The following is an 18,554-nucleotide window of genomic DNA, read 5'->3' as shown; positions in this document are numbered from 1 at the left end:
CCAGTCTACCCCATAGCGGGGTCCCGACCCCCTCCCGCCCCACATTTTGGGGTCCTGCCCCACATCGGGGGGTCCTGCCCCCCTCCTGACCCACATTTTGGGGCCGGGCCCCCCCATCGGATCGGGGTCACGGTGCCGCGTTACATCACGGGGGGCTCCGGCTCGGGGCCAAGTGGGGCACGGGGGGAGCCCCACCCCCCCACGCCCCCCAAAAATAACCTCAGCCCTAATTAGCAATTAACCCGATGGGGGAGGCACGGATTAACGAGGTGGGGAGGGGGCTCCAATTTGGGGTCCTGGGGTGTCCCCGTCCCCCCCCACGACCGTGGGTGCAGAACGGGATTGGGGGGGGGGTCCCGAGGGGGTCCCCGGGGTTTGGGGGGGGTCACCCCAGAAGGGCCCCCCCAGGCCTGACCTTAATCCCGCCCCCCTCGTGGGGGGGGGGCAGCTCCGGGCCCCCCCCCCCCCCCCATAATCCCGGGATTTTCGGGTCGCCCCGGGGGAGTCCGATTAGGGGGGACACGGAAACTTTAATCCCCCCCCCGGGGAAAAGGGGGCGCGGAGCGGCGCACGGAGGAGCTTGGGGGGCTCCGGGGGGCTCCTGGGGCGGGTTTGGGGGGTCTGGGGGGTCTCGCGATGGGGGGGTTCGGGGTGGTTTTGGGGAGGTTTTGAGGGGGTTTAGGAGCGGTTTTAGGGAGGATCTGAGGGGATGTTGGGGGGGGGTCCGGAGGGTCTGGGAGGGTTTTGGGGGGCTCCAGGGAGGTCTGGGGGTTCCGGGGAGGGTCTGGGGGAGGCGTTTTGGGGCTGTTCTGAAGGATTTTAGGGCGGTTCTGAAGGATTTTGGGGCGGTTCTGAAGGATTTTTGGGGCGGTTCTGAAGGATTTTGGGGCGGTTCTGAGGCGTTTTGGGGCGGTTTTGAGGGGTTTTTGGGGCGGTTCTGAAGGATTTTGGGGCGGTTCTGAGGGGTTTTGGGGCGGTTTTGAGGGGTTTTGGGGCGGTTCGGAAGGATTTTGGGGCGGTTCTGAAGGATTTTGGGGCGGTTTTGAGGGGTTTTGGGGCGGTTCTGAGGGGTTTTGGGGCGGTTCTGAGGCGTTTTGGGGCGGTTCGGAAGGATTTTGGGGCAGTTTTGAGGGGTTTTGGGGCGGTTCTGAGGCGTTTTGGGGCGGTTTTGGGGCGGTTATGAAGGATTTTGGGGCGGTTCTGAAGGATTTTAGGGCGGTTCTGAGGCGTTTTGGGGCGGTTTTGAGGGGTTTTTGGGGCGGTTCTGAAGGATTTTGGGGCGGTTCTGAGGGGTTTGGGGGCGGTTTTGAGGCGTTTTGGGGCGGTTTTGAGGGGTTGTGAGGGGGTCCGGGGGATTCGGGGGTGGGCTCTGGGTGTTCTCGGGGGGCTCTGGGGGGGGAAGGTTCTGAAGGATTTCGGGGCAGTTCTGAAGGATTTTGGGGCAGTTCTGAGCGGTTTGGGGGCAGTTCTGAGTAATTTTGAGGCCGTTTTGAAGGGGTTTTGGGGCCGTTCTGAAGGATTTCGGGGCGATTCTGAGGAATTTTGGGGGCAGTTCCGAGCGGTTTTGGGGCCATTCCGGGGGTCCCTGGGGAGGCTTTGGCGGGGGGGGGTCCTTGGGGGGGTCCCGTGGGTTCGGGGGGGGATTTTGGGTTGGGGAGCGGCCGGACCCCCCCAAATTGGGGGGCACAAAGGGGGCGGGCGGTGCCCCCCATCTCTCCCCCCCCCACCCATCCCGGGGGGCGGCCGGTAAGTGCTGGGGGGGGCGTGGGGGGAGGGGGTTGGGGGGCTCTGTGGGGCCACCAAAAGCCACCGGTGGCTACCGGGGGTCACTTGGGGGGCTGGGGGTGGCTGTGGGGCTGCTGTGGGGCCACCACTGGGTGCTGTGGGGCCACCAAGGACCGCCATGGGTGTCCCCGTGGGTGTCCTGTGGGTGTCACCTATGGGGCGCCCCATATGGGGTGTCCTGTGGGTGTCCCCATGAGTGTCCCTTGTGGGGTGTTCCCTATGGGGTGTCACCTATAGGGTGTCCCCATGGGGTGTCCTATGGGTGTCCCCTATGGGGTGTCTCCTATGGGGTGTTCCCTATGGGGTGTCCCTTGTGGGGTGCCCCATATATGGTGTCCCCTATAGGGTGTCCCTTCTGGGGTGTCCCATGGGTGTCCCCCCCATGTCCCCTCTAGGGTGCTCCCTATGGGGTGTCCCCATGGGTGTCCTATGGGGTGTACCCTATGGGGTGTCCCCATGGCTGTCCCGTGGGTGTCCCCCCCGTGTCCCCTATAGGTGTCCCCTATAGGGTGTCCCCCTCTGGGGTGTCCCATGGGTGTCCCCATGGCTGTCCCGTGGGTGTCCCACGGGTGTCCCCCTGTGGGGTGTCCCCCCCGTGTCCCCCCGGGCCGTGCGGCCGGAATTCCGCTAGTTCTGAACTTTTTCCTGCACAAAAAGCTCACTACTGGCAGAACTCGGCCGCGCGCCCCACTGCGGGGCACCGGGGGGGCACCCGGGGGGCACCCGGGGGGCATTTGGGGGCACTTGTGGGGCGCTTGTGGGGCTGGGGGCGCTGTGGGTGCACTTGGGGCTATGGGGTTACCGCGAGGACATGTGGGGGGCACTTGTGGGGCACTTGGAGGGCACTTATGGGGCATTTGTGGGGCTGGGGGCAATGCGAGGACACTGGTGGGGCTCTTGTGGGGCACTTGTGGGGCATTGGGGCACTTGGAGGGCACTGTGAAGACACTTGTGGAGCACTTGTGGGGCATTGGGGATGGTACCTGTGGGTCTGGGGGCACTTGTGGGGTACTTGTGGGGCATTGGGGATGGTACCTGGGGGTCTGGGGGCACTTGTGGGGCCATTGTGGGGCAAAGCAGAGGCAGCGGCTGCGTCTCCAGTGTTTAATGCAGGGGGTGGGGGGGGTTTATGTACAATGGAGCCGTGGGGCTGCCCCATAGCGGGGGGGGGCAGAGCTGCCGTGGGGCTGAGAGCAGTGTGGGGCAGAGCCCGGTGTGGGGGGTGTGGGGCAGAGCTGCCATGGGGCAGAGCCACCATAGGGTAGAGCCCGATGTGGGGCTGAGCCCAGTGTGGGGCAGAGTTCGATGTGGGGCAGAGCCACCATGGGGTAGGGCCATGGGGCAGAGCCTGATGTGGGGCTGAGCTGTGGGGCTGAGCCTCCATAGAGCAAAAGCTGTGGGGCAGCACCACTGTGGGGCAGAGGCTGATATGGGGCAAAATCCTCCATGGGGCAGAGCCCGGTGTGGGGCAGAGCCCGGTGTGGGGAAGAGCTCATTATAGGGCTGAGCCTGATATGGGGCGGAGCCCGCTATAGGGCAGAGCTCGATATAGGGCAGAGCCTGGTGTGGGGCAGAGCCTGATGTGGGGCAGAGCTCATTATAGGGCAAAGCCCAATATAGGGCAGAGCTTGATATAGGACTGAGCCCAATGTGGGGCTGAGCCCAATGTGGGGCAGAGCCCTCCAAGGGCAGAACTGTGAGACTGAGCCCAATACAGGGCCGAGCCCCATGTGGGGCAGAGCTCGATATAGGGCTGAGCCTGATGTGAGGCAGCCCTGGCTGGGTTGGGCCCGCTGTGGGGCAGCCCCACCATGGGGCAGAGCTGTGGGGCAGCCCCGCTGTGGGGCAGAGCTCGATATAGGGCTGAGCCCACTGTGGGGCAGAGCCGTGGGGCAGCCCCACCGTGGGGCAGAGCTCGATATAGGGCTGAGCCCACCATGGGGCAGAGCTCGATATTGGGCTGAGCCCACTGTGGGGCAGAGCTCGATATAGGGCTGAGCCCGCTGTGGGGCAGCCCTGCCATGGGGCAGAGCTGTGGGACAGACCCGCCGTGGGGCAGAGCTCGATATAGGGCTGAGCCCACCATGGGGCAGAGCTCGATATAGGGCTGAGCCCACTGTGGGGCAGAGCTCAATATAGGGCTGAGCCCGCCGTGGGGCAGAGCTGTGGGGCAGCCCCGCTGTGGGGCAGAGCTCAATATAGGGCTGAGCCCACTGTGGGGCAGAGCTCGATATAGGGCTGAGCCCACCATGGGGCAGAGCTCGATATAGGGCTGAACCCACTGTGGGGCAGAGCTCGATATAGGGCTGAGCCCGCCGTGGGGCAGAGCTCGATATAGGGCTGAGCCCGCCGTGGGGCAGAGCCGTGGGGCAGCCCTGCCGTGGGTCCGGGCCCTACGCCGGGGACACCTGGCTGGAGGACACCGAGGACACCTGCGTGGCCTGGGACGAGCCGGACACGTCGTCATCGTCCCCAAAGGGGCTCCGGCCGCAGAACACGAGCTTGAGCATGCAGGAGCGGAACTGCGGGCGGGCAGGGGCGTCACGGAGAGAGCCCGGACCCACAGAGAGACCCCAGACCCACGGAGGGACCCCAGACCCACAGAGAGAGCCCAGACCCACGGAGAGAGCCCGGACCCACAGAGAGACCCATAGGAACAGCCCCAGGCCCACGGAGAGAGCCCGGATCCATAGCAGGATCCATAGGAACAGCCCCAGACCCACAGAGAGACCCCAGACCCACAGAGAGAGCCCAGACCCACGGAGAGACCCATAGGAACAGCCCCAGGCCCACGGAGAGACCCCAAACCCACTGAGAGACCCATAGGAACAGCCCCAGGCCCACAGAGAGAGCCTGGACCCATGGAGAGACCCCAGACCCACAGAGGGACCCCCCCCAACCCACAGAGAGAGCCCGGACCCACAGCAGGATCCATAGGAACAGCCCCGGACCCACAGAGAGACCCCAGACCCACAGAGAGAGCCCAGACCCACGGAGAGAACCTGGACCCATGGAGAGACCCATAGGAACAGCCCCAGGCCCACAGAGAGACCCCAGACCCACAGAAGGACCCCAGACCCACAGCAACACCCCCATCCCCCCACTGCCCTCATGTCCCCATTGTCCCCACTGTCCCACTGTCCCAATAACCCCCATTGTCCCACTGCCCCACTGTCCCCTCCATCCCCGTTGTCCTCATGTCCCCATGTCCCCATGTCCCATTGTCCCCATGTCCCCATTGTCCCCACTGTCCCCATTGTCCCCATCATCCCCATTGTCCCCACCATCCCCACCATCTCCACCATCCCCACTGTCCCCATTGTCCCCATCATCCCCATTGTCCCCACCATCCCCACCATCTCCACCATCCCCACTGTCCCCATTGTCCCCATGTCCCCATTGTCCCCACTGTCCCCATTGTCCCCATGTCCCCACTGTCCCCATTGTCCCCATGTCCCCATTGTCCCCACTGTCTCCACTGTCCTCATTGTCCCCACCATCCCATTGTCCCCATTGTCCCCATTGTCCCCATTGTCCCCACCATCCCCATTGTCACCACTGTCCCCACCATCCCCACCATCTCCACTGTCCCCATTGTCCCCATTGTGTCCTGTTGTCCCCATTGTCCCCATTGTCCCCATTGTCCCCACCATCCCCATTGTCCCCATTGTCCCACCAGCCCCGCGTCCCCACCTGCTTGTTCATGAAGACGTGGATGCCACCATCTCCACCGTCCCCATGTCCCCATTGTCCCCACCATCTCCACTATCCCATTGTCCCCACCATCCCCATTGTCCCCACTGTCCCCATTGTCCCCACCATCCCCATTGTCCCCACTGTCCCCATTGTCCCCACCGTCCCCACTGTCCCCATTGTCCCCATTGTCCCCACCACCCCCGCGTCCCCACCTGCTTGTTCATGAAGACGTAGATGATGGGGTTGTAGACGGTGGAGGCCTTGGAGAAGACGGAGGGGATGGAGGCCAGCCCCACGTCGAAGGGGTGTCCCCGGTGCGTCACCACCCAGAGCGCGAAGGCGCAGTAGGGCAGCCAGCACACCAGGAAGCCCAGCACCATCACCACCACCATCTTGGTCACCTCGCGCTCGGCCTTCTGCGTCGTGGCCGACTGCTCCTGCTGCTTGGCCACCTGAGGGACAGCGGCCCGGGACGGGGGGGTCAGTGTGGGGACAGGGTGAGGAGATGGGGGTCAGATGTGGGGTTGGATATAGGGAGATACAGGGTTGCATATGGGGTCAGTGTGGGGACAGGGTGAGGAGATGGGGGTCAGATGTGGGGTTGGATATGGGGAGACACAGGGTCGGATATGGGGTCAGTGTGGGGACAGGGTGAGGAGATGGGGGTCAGATGTGGGGTTGGATATAGGGAGATACAGGGTTGCATATGGGGTCAGTGTGGGGACAGGGTGAGGAGATGGGGGTCAGATGTGGGGTTGGATATGGGGAGATACAGGGTCAGATGTGGGGTCAGATATGGGGAGATATGGGGTCGGATATGGGGACAGATATGGGGAGATACAGGGTCAGCTATGGGGTTGGATATGGGGAGATATGGGTCAGATGTGGGGTCGGATATGGGGAGATACAGGGTTGGATATGGGGTCGGATATGGGGAGATATGGGGTCGGATATGGGGACAGATATGGGGAGATACAGGGTCGGATGTGGGGTCAGTGTGGGGACAGGGTGAGGAGATAGGGGTCAGATGTGGGGTCGGATATGGGGAGACACAGGGTCAGATATGGGGAGATATGGGGAGATACAGGGTCAGATGTGGGGTCAGTGTGGGGACAGGGTGGGGACAGGGTGAGGAGATGGGGGTCAGATGTGGGGTTGGATATGGGGAGATACAGGGTCGGATGTGGGGTCAGATATGGGGAGATATGGGTCAGATATAGGGGACAGTGTGGGGAGATATGGGGTCAGATATGGGGTCAGGTATGGGGTCAGATATGGGGAGATACAGGGTCAGATGTGGGGTTGGATATGGGGAGATACAGGGTCGGATATGGGGTCAGATATGGGGAGATATGGGTCAGATATAGGGGACAGTGTGGGGAGATATGGGGTCAGATATGGGGTCAGGTATGGGGAGATAGGGAGTCAGATATGGGTCAGATTTGGGTCAGATGTGGGGTCAAATATGGGGAGATATGGGTCAGATGTGGGCTCAGTTATGGGGTCAGATGTGGGCTCAGTTATGGGGTCAGATCTGAGGTCAGTTATGGGGTCAGATATGGGGAGACTCAACCACGCCAGTGACCCATGGGGGTCTCAAACACTTGGGGGGGGGGTCCTCAGACCCCCAGCACTGCCCCCCCCCTACTTTGGGGTCCCCCCAAGCACCACCTACCCCACGGGCCCCCAATTCCCCTGTGCCCCCAATAAACCGTGTACCCCAATAAAACCACGTACCCCAACAAACCGTGTGCCCCCCAAGACCCCCCAAAGACCCCCGGGACTCCCCAAAACCCCCCAAAGACCCCCCGGGACCCCCCAAAATCCCCTCACAGTGAACAGGATGAGCCCCAGCCGTCCATAGGAGATGATCACGGTCAGGACCCTGCGCTCCCCTGATCCCCCAGGACCCCCGGGACCCCTCCAGGACCCCCGGGACCCCTCCAGGACCCCCCAAAATCCCCTCACCGCGCGCAGGGTGAGCAGCAGCCGCCCGTAGGAGAAGATGATGACGCTCAGGGGGAAGCCGAAGCAGAAGCAGAAGAGGAAAATCACGTAGGACTCGTTGTTCCATTTGTTGTCTGTCGTGTACCAGTCCGGGCCGCACGAGCACTGCAGCCCCTCGGGGATGTACCTGGCGAGGGGGGCACGGGGGGGGTCACACCTCAGGGGGACCCCCGGACCGAGCCCGGGACCCCCGAACCGACCCCGAGATCCCTGAACCGCCCCCGAGATTCTCGGTCCAACAAATCCCCGAAAATTCCCGGGAATTCCTGGGACCCCCGAGCTCTGGAGCTGCTCAGCCCCTCGGGGAGGGGGGCACGGGGGGGTCACACCTCAGGGGGACCCCCGGACTCAGCCCGAGACCCCCGAACCGACCCCGAGATTCCCGAATCTCCCCCGAGATCCCTGAGCCTCCCCCGAGATTCTCGGTCCAACAAATCCCCGAAAATTCCCGGGAATTCCCGGGACCCCCGAGCTCTGGAGCTGCTCAGCCCCCCGGGGATGGAACTGGGGAGGGGGCACGGCGGGTGGGCACTGCCCACAGGACCCCTGGACTCAGCCCGGGACCCCCGAACCGCCCCTGAGACCCCCGAACCGACCCCGAGATCCCTGAGCCGCCCCCGAGGTTCCCGGTCCAACAAATCCCCGAAAATTCCCGGGAATTCCCGGGACCCCCGAGCTCTGGAGCTGCTCAGCCCCCCGGGGATGGAGCTGGGGAGGGGGCAAGGGGGGGGTCACACCTCAGTGGGACCTCCGGACTCAGCCCGGGACCCCCGAACCGACCCCGAGATTCCCGAATCTCCCCCGAGATCCCTGAGCCGCCCCCGAGGTTCCCGGTCCAACAAATCCCCGAAAATTCCCGGGAATTCCCGGGACCCCCGAGCCCTGGAGCTGCTCAGCCCCTCGGGGATGGAGCTGGGGAGGGGGCACGGGGGGTGGGCACTGCCCACGGGACCCCCGAACTCAACCCGGGACCCCCGAACCGCCCCTGAGACCCCCGAACCGACCCCGAGATCCCTGAGCCGCCCCCGAGGTTCCCGGTCCAACAAATCCCCGGGAATTCCCGGGACCCCCGAGCCCTGGAGCTGCTCAGCCCCCCGGGGATGGAGCTGGGGAGGGGGGCACGGTGTGGGTCACACCTCAGTGGGACCCCCGGACTCAGCCCGGGACCCCCGAACCGCCCCCGAGGTTCCCGGTCCAACAAATCCCCGAAAATTCCCGGGAATTCCGGGGACCCCCGAGCCCTGGAGCTGCTCAGCCCCCGGGGATGGAGCTGGGGAGGGGGCACGGGGGGTGGGCACTGCCCACGGGACCCCCGGACTCAACCCGGGACCCCCGAACCGCCCCCGGGCTCAGCAAAGTCCCCGAGATCCCCCCAAAATCCCCAACAATTCCGGCCACTCCCAACCGCCGGGGATGGGTCTGGGGGCGCGGCTGAGCGGGGCTCGCACGGCTGAGGGACCCTCGGACCTGTCCCGGGACCCCCGGACCTCCCCCAGGACCCCCGATCTGCCCCCAGACCCTTTGGGACCCCCAAAACCCTCCAGGATCCTCAACCCCCCCAAAACCCCCGACCCCATCCAAGACCCCCCAACCTCCCTTGAAGACTCAACCCTGCCCCCACCCCGGGACCCCCCAACCCTCCTGCGACCCCAGGGACCCCCGAGACCCCCTGACCCCATCCAAGACCCCTGACCCTCCTGGGACCCCCCCCCAAATCCAGCTGGGACCCCCCCAACCTTCCCCAGATCCCCGATTCCAGGGACCCCCAGATCCCACTGGAACCCCCAAACCTTGGGGACCCCCAAACAACCCCAAGACCCCCGACTCCTCCAGGAACCCCCAAACAACCCCAAGACCCCCGACTCCTCCAGGGACCCCCAAACACACCCAGGACTCCTAGGACCCCCCCTAAATCCAACTGGGACCCCCAACCTTCCCCAGATCCCCGATTCCAGGGACCCCCAGATCCCCCAGAACCCCCAAACCTTGGGGACCCCCAAACAACCCCAAGACCCCCGACTCCTCAAGGGACCCCCAAACACCCCCGGGACCCCCGGATCTTCCAGGGACCCCCAAGACCCCCTGGATCCTCCAGGGACCCCCAAACACCCCCGGATCCTCCAGGGACCCTCAAACACCCCCAGGACTCCTAGGACCCCCCCTAAATCCAACTGGGACCCCCAACCTTCCCCAGATCCCCGACTCCCACTGGAACCCCAAACTTTGGGGACCCCCGACCCACCCTTCCCCGGGACCCCCGGACCCCCCAGACCTGCTCCAGCCGAAGAGGGGGGGCACGGAGGCGACGAGGCCGAAGATCCAGGTGATGGCGCAGCCCAGCACCGCGTGGCTGCCCCGGAAGGTGAAGTTGCCCAGGGGCTTGCAGATGACCAGGAACCGCTCGAAGGCCACCACGGCCAGTGACCACAGGGACACCATCCCTGGGGACAGGGGACACGGGTGACACCCCTGTCACCATGGCCACCATGGCCACCACGGCCAGTGACCACAGGGACACCATCCCTGGGGACAGGGGACACGGGTGACACCCCTGTCACCACCCCTGTGCCATCCCCATCATGGCCACCATGGCCACCATGGCCAGTGACCACAGGGACACCATCCCTAGGGTGACACCCCTGTCACCATGGCCACCATGGCCACCATGGCCAGTGACCACAGGGACACCATCCCTGGGGACAGGGGACACGGGTGACACCCCTGTCACCATGGCCACCATGGCCAGTGACCACAGGGACACCATCCCTAGGGTGACACCCCTGTCACCATGGCCACCATGGCCACCATGGCCACCATGGCCAGTGACCACAGGGACACCATCCCTAGGGTGACACCCCTGTCACCATGGCCACCATGGCCACCATGGTGAGTGACCACAGGGACACCGCTCTGTACCAATGCCATGGTGTCCCCATGTCCCCATTGTCCCCCATCCCTCCCATGGTGTCCCCGTGTCTCCATGTCCTTGTTGTCCCCCTGTCCCTCTGCCTGATGTCCCCACACCCGGTGCTCCTCAGCCAACTGTCCCCATGGCCAATGTCTTCAGTGACCCCAGTGACCTTCTGCCCCACATGTCCCACATGTCCAGTGTCCCCACGGCCAATGCCACCACAGCCAGTGTCCCCAGACCATGGTGACCTTCTGCCCCACATGTCCCACATGTCCAGTGTCCCCATGCCCATGTCACCAGGCCATGGTGACCTTCTATCTCTTGTCCCACATGTCCAACGTCCCCAGACCCAGCACCCCCAACCCTACCACCCCCAGACTCAACGTCACCAGGCCATGGTGACCTTCTACCCTCATGTCCAATGCCCCCAGACCCAAAACTCCCAGACCAATGGTGACCTTGTGCCCCATGTCCCACACCCCCAATGCCCCCAGACCCAAAACTCCCCGACCACGACGACCTCATAACCCACATCCCACAACCCCAAAGCCCCCAGACCCAAAACTCCCAGACCATGGTGACCTTGTGCCCCATGTCCCAGACCGCCAAAGCCCCCAGACCCAAAACCCCCAGACCATGGTGACCTTGTGCCTCATGTTCTACACACCCAGTGCCCCCAGACCCAACGCCCCCAAAGCCAACGTCACCAAACCAAACACCCCCAGACCACGGTGACCTTGTAGCCCATGTCTCACACCCCCAGCACCCCCAGACCCAAAACCCCCAGACCATGATGACCTCATAACCCACATCCCACACCCCCAAAGCCCCCAGACCCAAAACCCCCAGACCATGGTGACCTTGTGCCTCATGTTCTACACACCCAGTGCCCCCAGACCCAACACCCCCAGACCATGGTGACCTTGTAGCCCATGTCCCAGACCGCCAAAGCCCCCAGACCCAAAACCCCCAGACCACGGTGACCTTGTACCTCATGTTCTACACCCCCAGTGCCCCCAGACCCAACGTCCCCAAACCAAACACCCCCAGACCACGGTGACCTTGTTGCCCATGTCCCACACCCCCAGCACCCCCAGACCCGAAACCTCCAGACCATGATGACCTCATAACCCACATCCCACACCCCCAAAGCCCCCAGACCCAACACCTCCAGACCATGGTGACCTCGTGTCCCATGTCCCACACCCCCAACGCCCCCAGACCCAACACTCGCCGACCACGATGACGCCATAACCCACATCCCACACCCCCAAAGCCCCCAGACCCAAGACCCCCAGACCATGGTGGCCTTGTGCCTCATGTTCTACACCCCCAGTGCCCCCAGACCCAGCGCCCCGAAACCCAACATCCCCAAACCAAACACCCCCAGACCATGGTGACCTTGTGCCTCATATTCTACACACCCAACGCCCCCAGACCCAACACTCCCCGACCACGATGACCTCATAACCCACATCCCACACCCCCAAAGCCCCCAGACCCAATACCCCCAGACCACCATGACCTTGTAGCCCACGTCCCACACCCCCAAAGCCCCCAGCCCCACTCCCCCCATTCCCCACCGTCCCTCACCGCCCAGCGTGGCCGCGAACCCCTCGATCTTGCAGGCCAGCGGCCCCAGGGCGAAGTACATCTGGGAGAAGCTGTAGAAGGCCGTGGTGGAGCCCACGCACACCACCAGCAGGTTGGCCACCGCCAGGTTGACCAGGATGTAGTTGAGGTGCGACCTCAGCTTCTTGTACTTGGCCGTGCACACCACGGTCAGCGCGTTGATGGGGACGCCCAGCACCACCAGCAGGAACATGAAGGCCGCCATGGCCTTGAAGATGCCGGGGCTGCCCAGGTGGGTCTGGGGCACCAGGAAGGGGCTCAGCGCCGTCACGTTTGGGGTATCCAGGCTCATGGGGATGTAGAAATCCTCGGGGAGCTCGTCCCGCATCTCCCGCGACTTCTGCATGGCGACACCGCGGGCGGACGGACGGACGGACGGACGGGCGGACGGGCGGGTGGGGGGCGACGAGGAGGATCTTTTATAGGGCGGGGGGCGGATGGGACCCCCCCCCAATAATCGGGGCTCAGGAGGTAAAGCGCAGCTGAGCCCGGCTCATCCCGGAGCCGGCGCTGGCCAAGCCGGGCTTAGGCGCCGGGCAAGCAGCTTTGAGGGGGTCTTAATCGGCCCCGAGCCCTGATTAGCGGGGTTGGGGTGGGGGATCAGGGGGTATCAGAGCCCCCCCCCCATCCTAAAAGGGCTTAATTGGGTGCTGGTGTAATTGGGGGGGGTGGGTGGTCCTGAAATACCCCCGGCTGCTGCGGGGGGTTGGGGGTTTTGGGGGTGTTGAGGTGGGAAATTGAAGGCTGGGATCCCAAATTGGGCCCTGAAAGCTGTGTGAGACCCTAAATTGGACCCCAAAAGGTCCCTGGGATCCCAAACTGGACCCCGAAATCTCTTTGTGACCCCAAACTGGACCCCAAAATCTCTTTGTGACCCCAAATTGGACCCCAAAATCTCTTTGGGACACCAAATTGGACCCCAAAATCTCTTTGGGACACCAAATTGGACCCCAAAACCTCACTGGTTTGCCAAAATTTTATTGGCACCACCCCCTGCCCACAAATCAAACCGTGACATTTGGGGTGTCCTGGGTGACATTTGGGGTGTCCTGGGTGACATTTGCGGCTTCCTGGTGACATTTGGGAGGTCCTGGTGACATTTGGGGTGTCCTGGGTGACATTTGGGGTGTTCTGAGTGACATTTGGGAGGTCCTGGTGACATTTGGGGTGTCCTGGGTGACATTTGGGGTGTCCTGGGTGACATTTGGGACTTCCTGGTGACATGTGGGAGGTCCTGGTGACATTTGGGGTGTTCTGGGTGACATTTGGGACTTCCTGGTGACATTTGGGAGATCCTGGTGACATTTAGGGTGTCATGGGTGACATTTGGGGTGTCCTGGGTGACATTTAGGGTGTCCTGATGACATTTGGGGCTTCCTGGTGACATTTAGGGCGTCCTGGGTGACATTTGGGAGGTCCCGGGTGACATTTGGGGTGCCCTGATGACATTTGGGGGGTCCCTGCCCCCCCTCAGGGGGGACTACATGTCCCAGTGTCCCTCTGGGGACCCCCCCAGGTGTCCCCCTAATCCCGGGGGGGGTCACGGGTGCCCGGGATTAGGGACAATCCCGCCGGAGGTGGCCCCGATCCGGGGATGGGAGGGGGGGGCGAGGGGGGGCGGGGGGGTCGGACCCCCCGAAAAGGGGAGGGGGGTGTGGAAAAAAGGGGAGGAATGGAAAGAAACTCATAAAACAAGGGGGGATGGGGGGGTCCTGAGGGGTTTTGGGTGTGGGGGGGGGGGTCCCATATTGAGGAGGGGGTCAGGGGGAGTTTGGGGTTGTCCGGGGGGGGTCGGGAAGGGCCGAGGGTGGGGGTGGGGGAGGGGGGATTAACGCTCCATCCCCGCTCATCCCCCGGGGAGGGGGGAGTCCGGCCCCCGCCCCTCCCCCCCTCCGGACTGGGGGGCGCCCTGAGCAAACTGGTGGCCACAGTGGCCGTACTGGTGGCCATCATTGCCATACTGGTTCTTTACTGGTGGCCACAGTGGCCATACTGGTGGCCGTCATTGCCATACTGGTTCTTTACTGGTGGCCGTCATTGCCATACTGGTGGCCGTCATTGCCATACTGGTTCTTTACTGGTGGCCGTCATTGCCATACTGGTGGCCATCATTGCCATACTGGTTCTTTACTGGTGGCCGCAGTGGCCGTACTGGTCCCATATTGGTCCCAGCTGTCCCCGTACTGGTCCCAGTTCTCCCATACTGGTCCCTGTTGTCCCGGTACTGGTCCCAGTTGCCCCACACTGGTCCCACTTGTCCCTATACTGGTCCCACTTGTCCCTATACTGGTCCCAGTTGTCCCCGTACTGGTCCCAGTTCTCCCATACTACTCCCAGTTGTCTCTGTACTGGTTCCAGGTCTCTCACACTGGTCCCTGATGTCCCACACTGGTCCGCATAGTGGTCCCCACTGTCCCTGTACTGGTCCCAGTTCTCCTACACTGGTCCCAGTTATCCCGTACTGGTCCTCGCTGTCCCAATACTGGTCTCAGTTGTCCCCGTACCAGTCCAAGTTAGCCCTTACTGGTCCCCGCTGTCCCTGTACTGGTCCCAGTCATCCCGTACTGGTCCCAGTTGCCCCGCACTGGTCCCCGTTGTCTCCGTACTGGTCCCCGCTGTCCCCGCACTGCTCCCAGTTGTCCCGTACTGGTCCCAGTTGTCCCCGTACTGGGGCAGCGGGACCCGGGGCGGGCGGGGCGTGGCCAGGGCGTGGCCCGGAGGGGGCGTGGCCTCGCGGACCGTTACGGCCGTTGGATTTCAAACCCTTCGCAGCGCGGGGGGGCCCAGGCCACGCCTCCTTCGTCGTGTCCTGACCGACATCCCCTACAGCCAATCAGAGCACGGCGTCCCGGCGCGGGGCCCAATGAGCGCCCGCGCGCGCTCCGCCGGCCCCGCCCGCCGTAACTGACAGCGCTTCCCGCCAATTCCAACGGCCCGGCGCGAGCGCCCCGGCTCCGCCCCCGGAGGGCGGCCCCGCCGCCCAATCACCGCGCGCCGACGCCTTGACCGACGGGACGCTCGGCCAATCGGCGCCGGGCGGAGGGGCGGGGCCAGCTCCGCTCCGGGTTCCCGTCGCCGCTCGGTCCGGGCCGCCCCCCCCCCCCCTCCCGCCCCCCCCCCTCCCGGCCCCCCCCCCTCAGCTTCCCCCCCCCCCCCCCCGCGGGTTCTTCGCTGCGAAGAAAATGGCGGCGGCGGCGCCGAGCGGCGACGAGGGGCGGCTGTGAGTGAGGAGGGGGCGGCGGGGCCGGGGGGGGCCGCGGCGGGTGTTGGGGAAAGCTGTGAGGGAGCGGAGAGGCGGAGGGGGGGGGGGGGGTCTCGCGCGCGCGCGCGCGCGGGGCGACGCCCCCCCCCCCCTCCTCTCTCCCTCACGCCCCCCCCCCCCCCCCTTTCCTTCCCCTCACGGGCCGGGCGGGAACCGGGAATGGCGGGCGGGGGGGGGGTGTGTGTGTGTGTATGAGGGCTGGGGGGGGGGGGGGCTGCGAGCGCCGCGAGTGCGTCACGAGCGGCCGCGGCCCCCCCCGGGGGGCGGGAGGAGCCCCCCAGGTACGGGGAAGCCTCGGTGGGACCCCCCGAGCCTTCCGCGGGACCCCTCCGGAATGGGGGGACCTCCCGTCCTTTTCCTCCGTGAGCCCCCAAAGTGCCGGGCCCCCCCCCCCCGCTCCCAACAACCCCGCTACGAAATTTGGGGACCCCCCCCACCCCACTGCTTCCCCAAAATTCTGTCAGTGTCGCCGTGCCGGTGTTGTCCCCGTTAGGGTGGGAGATGGGACCCCCCCCCCCCCCAGCTCTTAGAGGGACCCCCGCCCCCCTCAAGGGGACACACCCCCCGGCCCGTCCCGCGCGCACCCGAAACCCCAAAAACCGCCCCAAAGCTCTCCCGAGTCACCCCAAAATCCACCCCGAGTCACCCCAAAATTGACCCCGAACCTCCCCCGAGTCGCCCCGAATTTCTAGCGTTACCCCAAACCCCCCATAATCACCCCATAACTCCTCGAGTTATCCCGACCCCCCCCCGAAGTCACCCCAAAACCCTCCCGAAGTCACCCCCAAAGCCACCCCGGAGTCACCCCAAAATCCCCAGAAGTCACCCCGAAACACCCCGAGTCACCCCAAAATGTTACGCTCACGCTGCGCCCCAAAATGCCCAAATTTGCCCTGAACTGTCGCGCTCACGTGGTGCCCCAAAATACCCCGGCTTACCCCAAAATACCCTGAATTTCCCCAAAATGCTGCACCCCGAAACTGCCCCAAATTTTTGCGTGCACGTGGCGCCCCAAAATATCCCGAGCTGCCCCAAAATGCTGCACCCCAAAATACTCAAAAATGCCCCGAACCGCTTCTCACGCTGCACCCCCAAGCCCCCCGAGTTATCCCAAAATGCTGCGCCCCAAAATCCCCAAAATTGCCCCAAACTGCTGTTCACGCCGCGTCCCAAATCTCCCCAATTTACCCTAAAATCCCCTGAATTGCCCCAAAATTTTCTGCTCGTGCGCCACCAAAAAATACCCAAAATTGCCCCAAAATGCTGCTCACGCTAAACGCCCCAAATGCTCGTTTCACCCTAAAATCCCCCAAATTTCCCCAAATTGCTGCACTCATGCAGCGCCCCGAAACTCCCCGAGTTACCCCGAAATATCCTGAATTCCCCGAAAATTCAGCAGCCCCAAAATATCCAGAATTGCCCCAAAGTTGCTCCAAATTTTCCCCTCACGCTGCTCCCAAAAACGCCTCAAATTCCCCCAAAACGGCCGCGCTCCCGCGACCCCCTCCGGATGCCCCCAAATCCCCCAAAATTCCCCAAATCCCACTTGGGATCGCCCTAGAACTCCCCTCATGCCCCAAAATCCTACAAATCACCCCGAAATTTCCCGAATTCTGCTGGGATCGCCCAAATTTCCTCGGAAAACCCAAAATTTGGCTTCTCACGCCCACTTTTGCTGTGCCCACCCCGAGACCCCCTGAGACCCCCGGGGCCACTTGGGATCCTCAACCCTGGGGCCACCCCAGACCCCCCCAGGACCCACCAAGAGACCCCCAGGACCCCCGTGGGACCCTCCCAGGGCCACCAGGAGACCCCCAGGGCCACCCCAAGGCCCCCCTGGGACCCCCCAGGGCCACCCCAGACCCAGGACCCCGAGACCCTCAGGGCCACCCCAGACCCCCCTAAGACCCCCAGGGCCACCAAGAGACCCCCAGGGCCACCTCAGACCCCCAACCCTGAGGCCACCCCAGCCCCCCCGAGACCCTGGGATATGTTGGGGGGTCCCCCCCTTGTCCCCAGTCCCCCTCATCCCGATGTTCCCGCGCCCCTTCCCAAATTTTTCGGTGCCGTTTTTGCGACTTTTAGCCCCAGAATGGGGCTGGGGGGTCCCGGCCGTGCTCCCCCATTGTTGTTGGGGAGGGGTCGGGGGGGGGGTTCCCCTGATGGCCACCAGGGTGGCACCATGGGGACCCCCAGCACTGGGGAGGGGGGGGTCCTGCATCCCCCTCCCCACCCCATAGTGGGGGTCCCGCCCCTCCCCCGGCCTCAGCTGCGTGTGTTTCCTCACCAGGACGGGACCCCCGCGCCGGTGACAGCGGTGACACCGAGGGGTCCCAGCCCTGCCCAAATCCCCCTCCCCGTGCCCCGAGGGTCCTGTCCCCGGTGACACCGACACGGGGTCTGGTGACAGCCCCGGTGTCACCGCGCCCTGACCACGACCCCTTGGTGACCCCCAGGGCTGGGTTTGGTGGACACGGGGCTGCCGGACACTCAGCCAGGACGGGGCTTTGGGGGTGGCTGGTGTCCCCTCGGTGTCCCCTCAGTGTCCCCTCGGTGTCCCCCGTCCCCAACGCCACGGACTGACGGACACTGGGATGTCGTTCCGGCCACGGCCGTAATTCCCGCCGGTCCGGGCTGCCCCTCCTTCCTCCTCCTCCTCCTCCTCCTCCTCCTGCTCCTTGTCCTGGCTCCGGCCAGGCCCATCCCGTGCTTTGCCCAATTCGCTGTCTGGGGCTGTGTCCGTGTGTCTGGTGCTGTTTGTCCATCTGCGTGTCCGGGACTGACCAGTGCTGTGTCCAGGGAGCCGCGGCGCTGAACCCGTGTGTCCAGTGGGGTCCGTGTGTCCAGAGAGACGCAGGGCCCTGTCCGTGTGTCCAGCACTGACCAATGCCGTGTCCAGAGAGACGCAGGGCCCTGTCCGTGTGTCCAGCACTGACCAATGCCGTGTCCAGAGAGTCGCAGGGCCCTGTCTGTGTGTCCAGCGGGGTCCGTGTGTCCAGCACTGACCAATGCCGTGTCCAGAGAGTCGCAGGGCCCTGTCCGTTGGTGTCCGTGTGTCCAGCACTGACCGGTCCTGTGTCCAAGGAGCCACGGGGCAGTGTCCGTGTGTCCGTGTGTCCTTGGTGTCCATGTGTCCAGAGCTCCCCAGGGCTGTGTCCGTGTGTCCATCGGGTCCGTGCAGCCGGCGCTGACCAGTGCTGTGTCCGGCAAGCCGCAGGGCCTGGTCCGTGTGTCCAGCGAGTTTGTGTCCGTGTGTCCATT

At 64.4% G+C, this 18,554-nt stretch overlaps 2 protein-coding genes across 2 annotated transcripts in view; one reads left to right on the top strand and one right to left on the bottom strand.

Moving 5' to 3' along the window:
- Positions 1–4,178: 4,178 nt before the first annotated feature.
- On the bottom strand, positions 4,179–12,618 carry LOC139586784 (blue-sensitive opsin). The gene is made up of 5 exons (XM_071420402.1): positions 11,993–12,618; positions 9,761–9,929; positions 7,450–7,615; positions 5,694–5,933; positions 4,179–4,307 (listed from the first exon to the last, which is right to left on the bottom strand). Exons 1-5 carry the CDS (start codon positions 12,375–12,377, stop codon positions 4,179–4,181), a joined length of 1,089 nt encoding a protein of 362 aa, XP_071276503.1. The 5' UTR covers positions 12,378–12,618.
- Positions 12,619–15,162: 2,544 nt separating this feature from the next.
- MECP2 (methyl-CpG binding protein 2) overlaps positions 15,163–18,554 on the top strand; it is an 8,072-nt gene continuing 4,680 nt past the window's right edge. The window contains 1 exon segment of the mRNA XM_071420404.1: positions 15,163–15,251. The gene's annotated coding sequence lies outside the window, so the exon portion shown is untranslated.

Source organism: Agelaius tricolor, unplaced genomic scaffold (genome assembly GCF_023055355.1).
Source record: "Agelaius tricolor isolate 1412-34295 unplaced genomic scaffold, bAgeTri1.0.p SCAF_139, whole genome shotgun sequence".
Taxonomy (NCBI): Eukaryota; Metazoa; Chordata; class Aves; order Passeriformes; family Icteridae; genus Agelaius; species Agelaius tricolor.
This window is presented reverse-complemented; position numbering and strand designations above follow the sequence as displayed.

Coding starts and splice junctions, on each gene's coding strand:
- LOC139586784 (XM_071420402.1), bottom strand. CDS start 12,377: ATGCAGAAGTCGCGGGAGATGCGGGACGAGCTCCCCGAGGATTTCTAC. Junction 9,930..11,992: donor GTTCGCGGCCACGCTGGGCG/GTGAGGGACGGT, acceptor CCCTGTCCCCAG/GGATGGTGTCCCTGTGGTCA. Junction 7,616..9,760: donor CCCCTCTTCGGCTGGAGCAG/GTCTGGGGGGTC, acceptor CCCCCTCGCCAG/GTACATCCCCGAGGGGCTGC.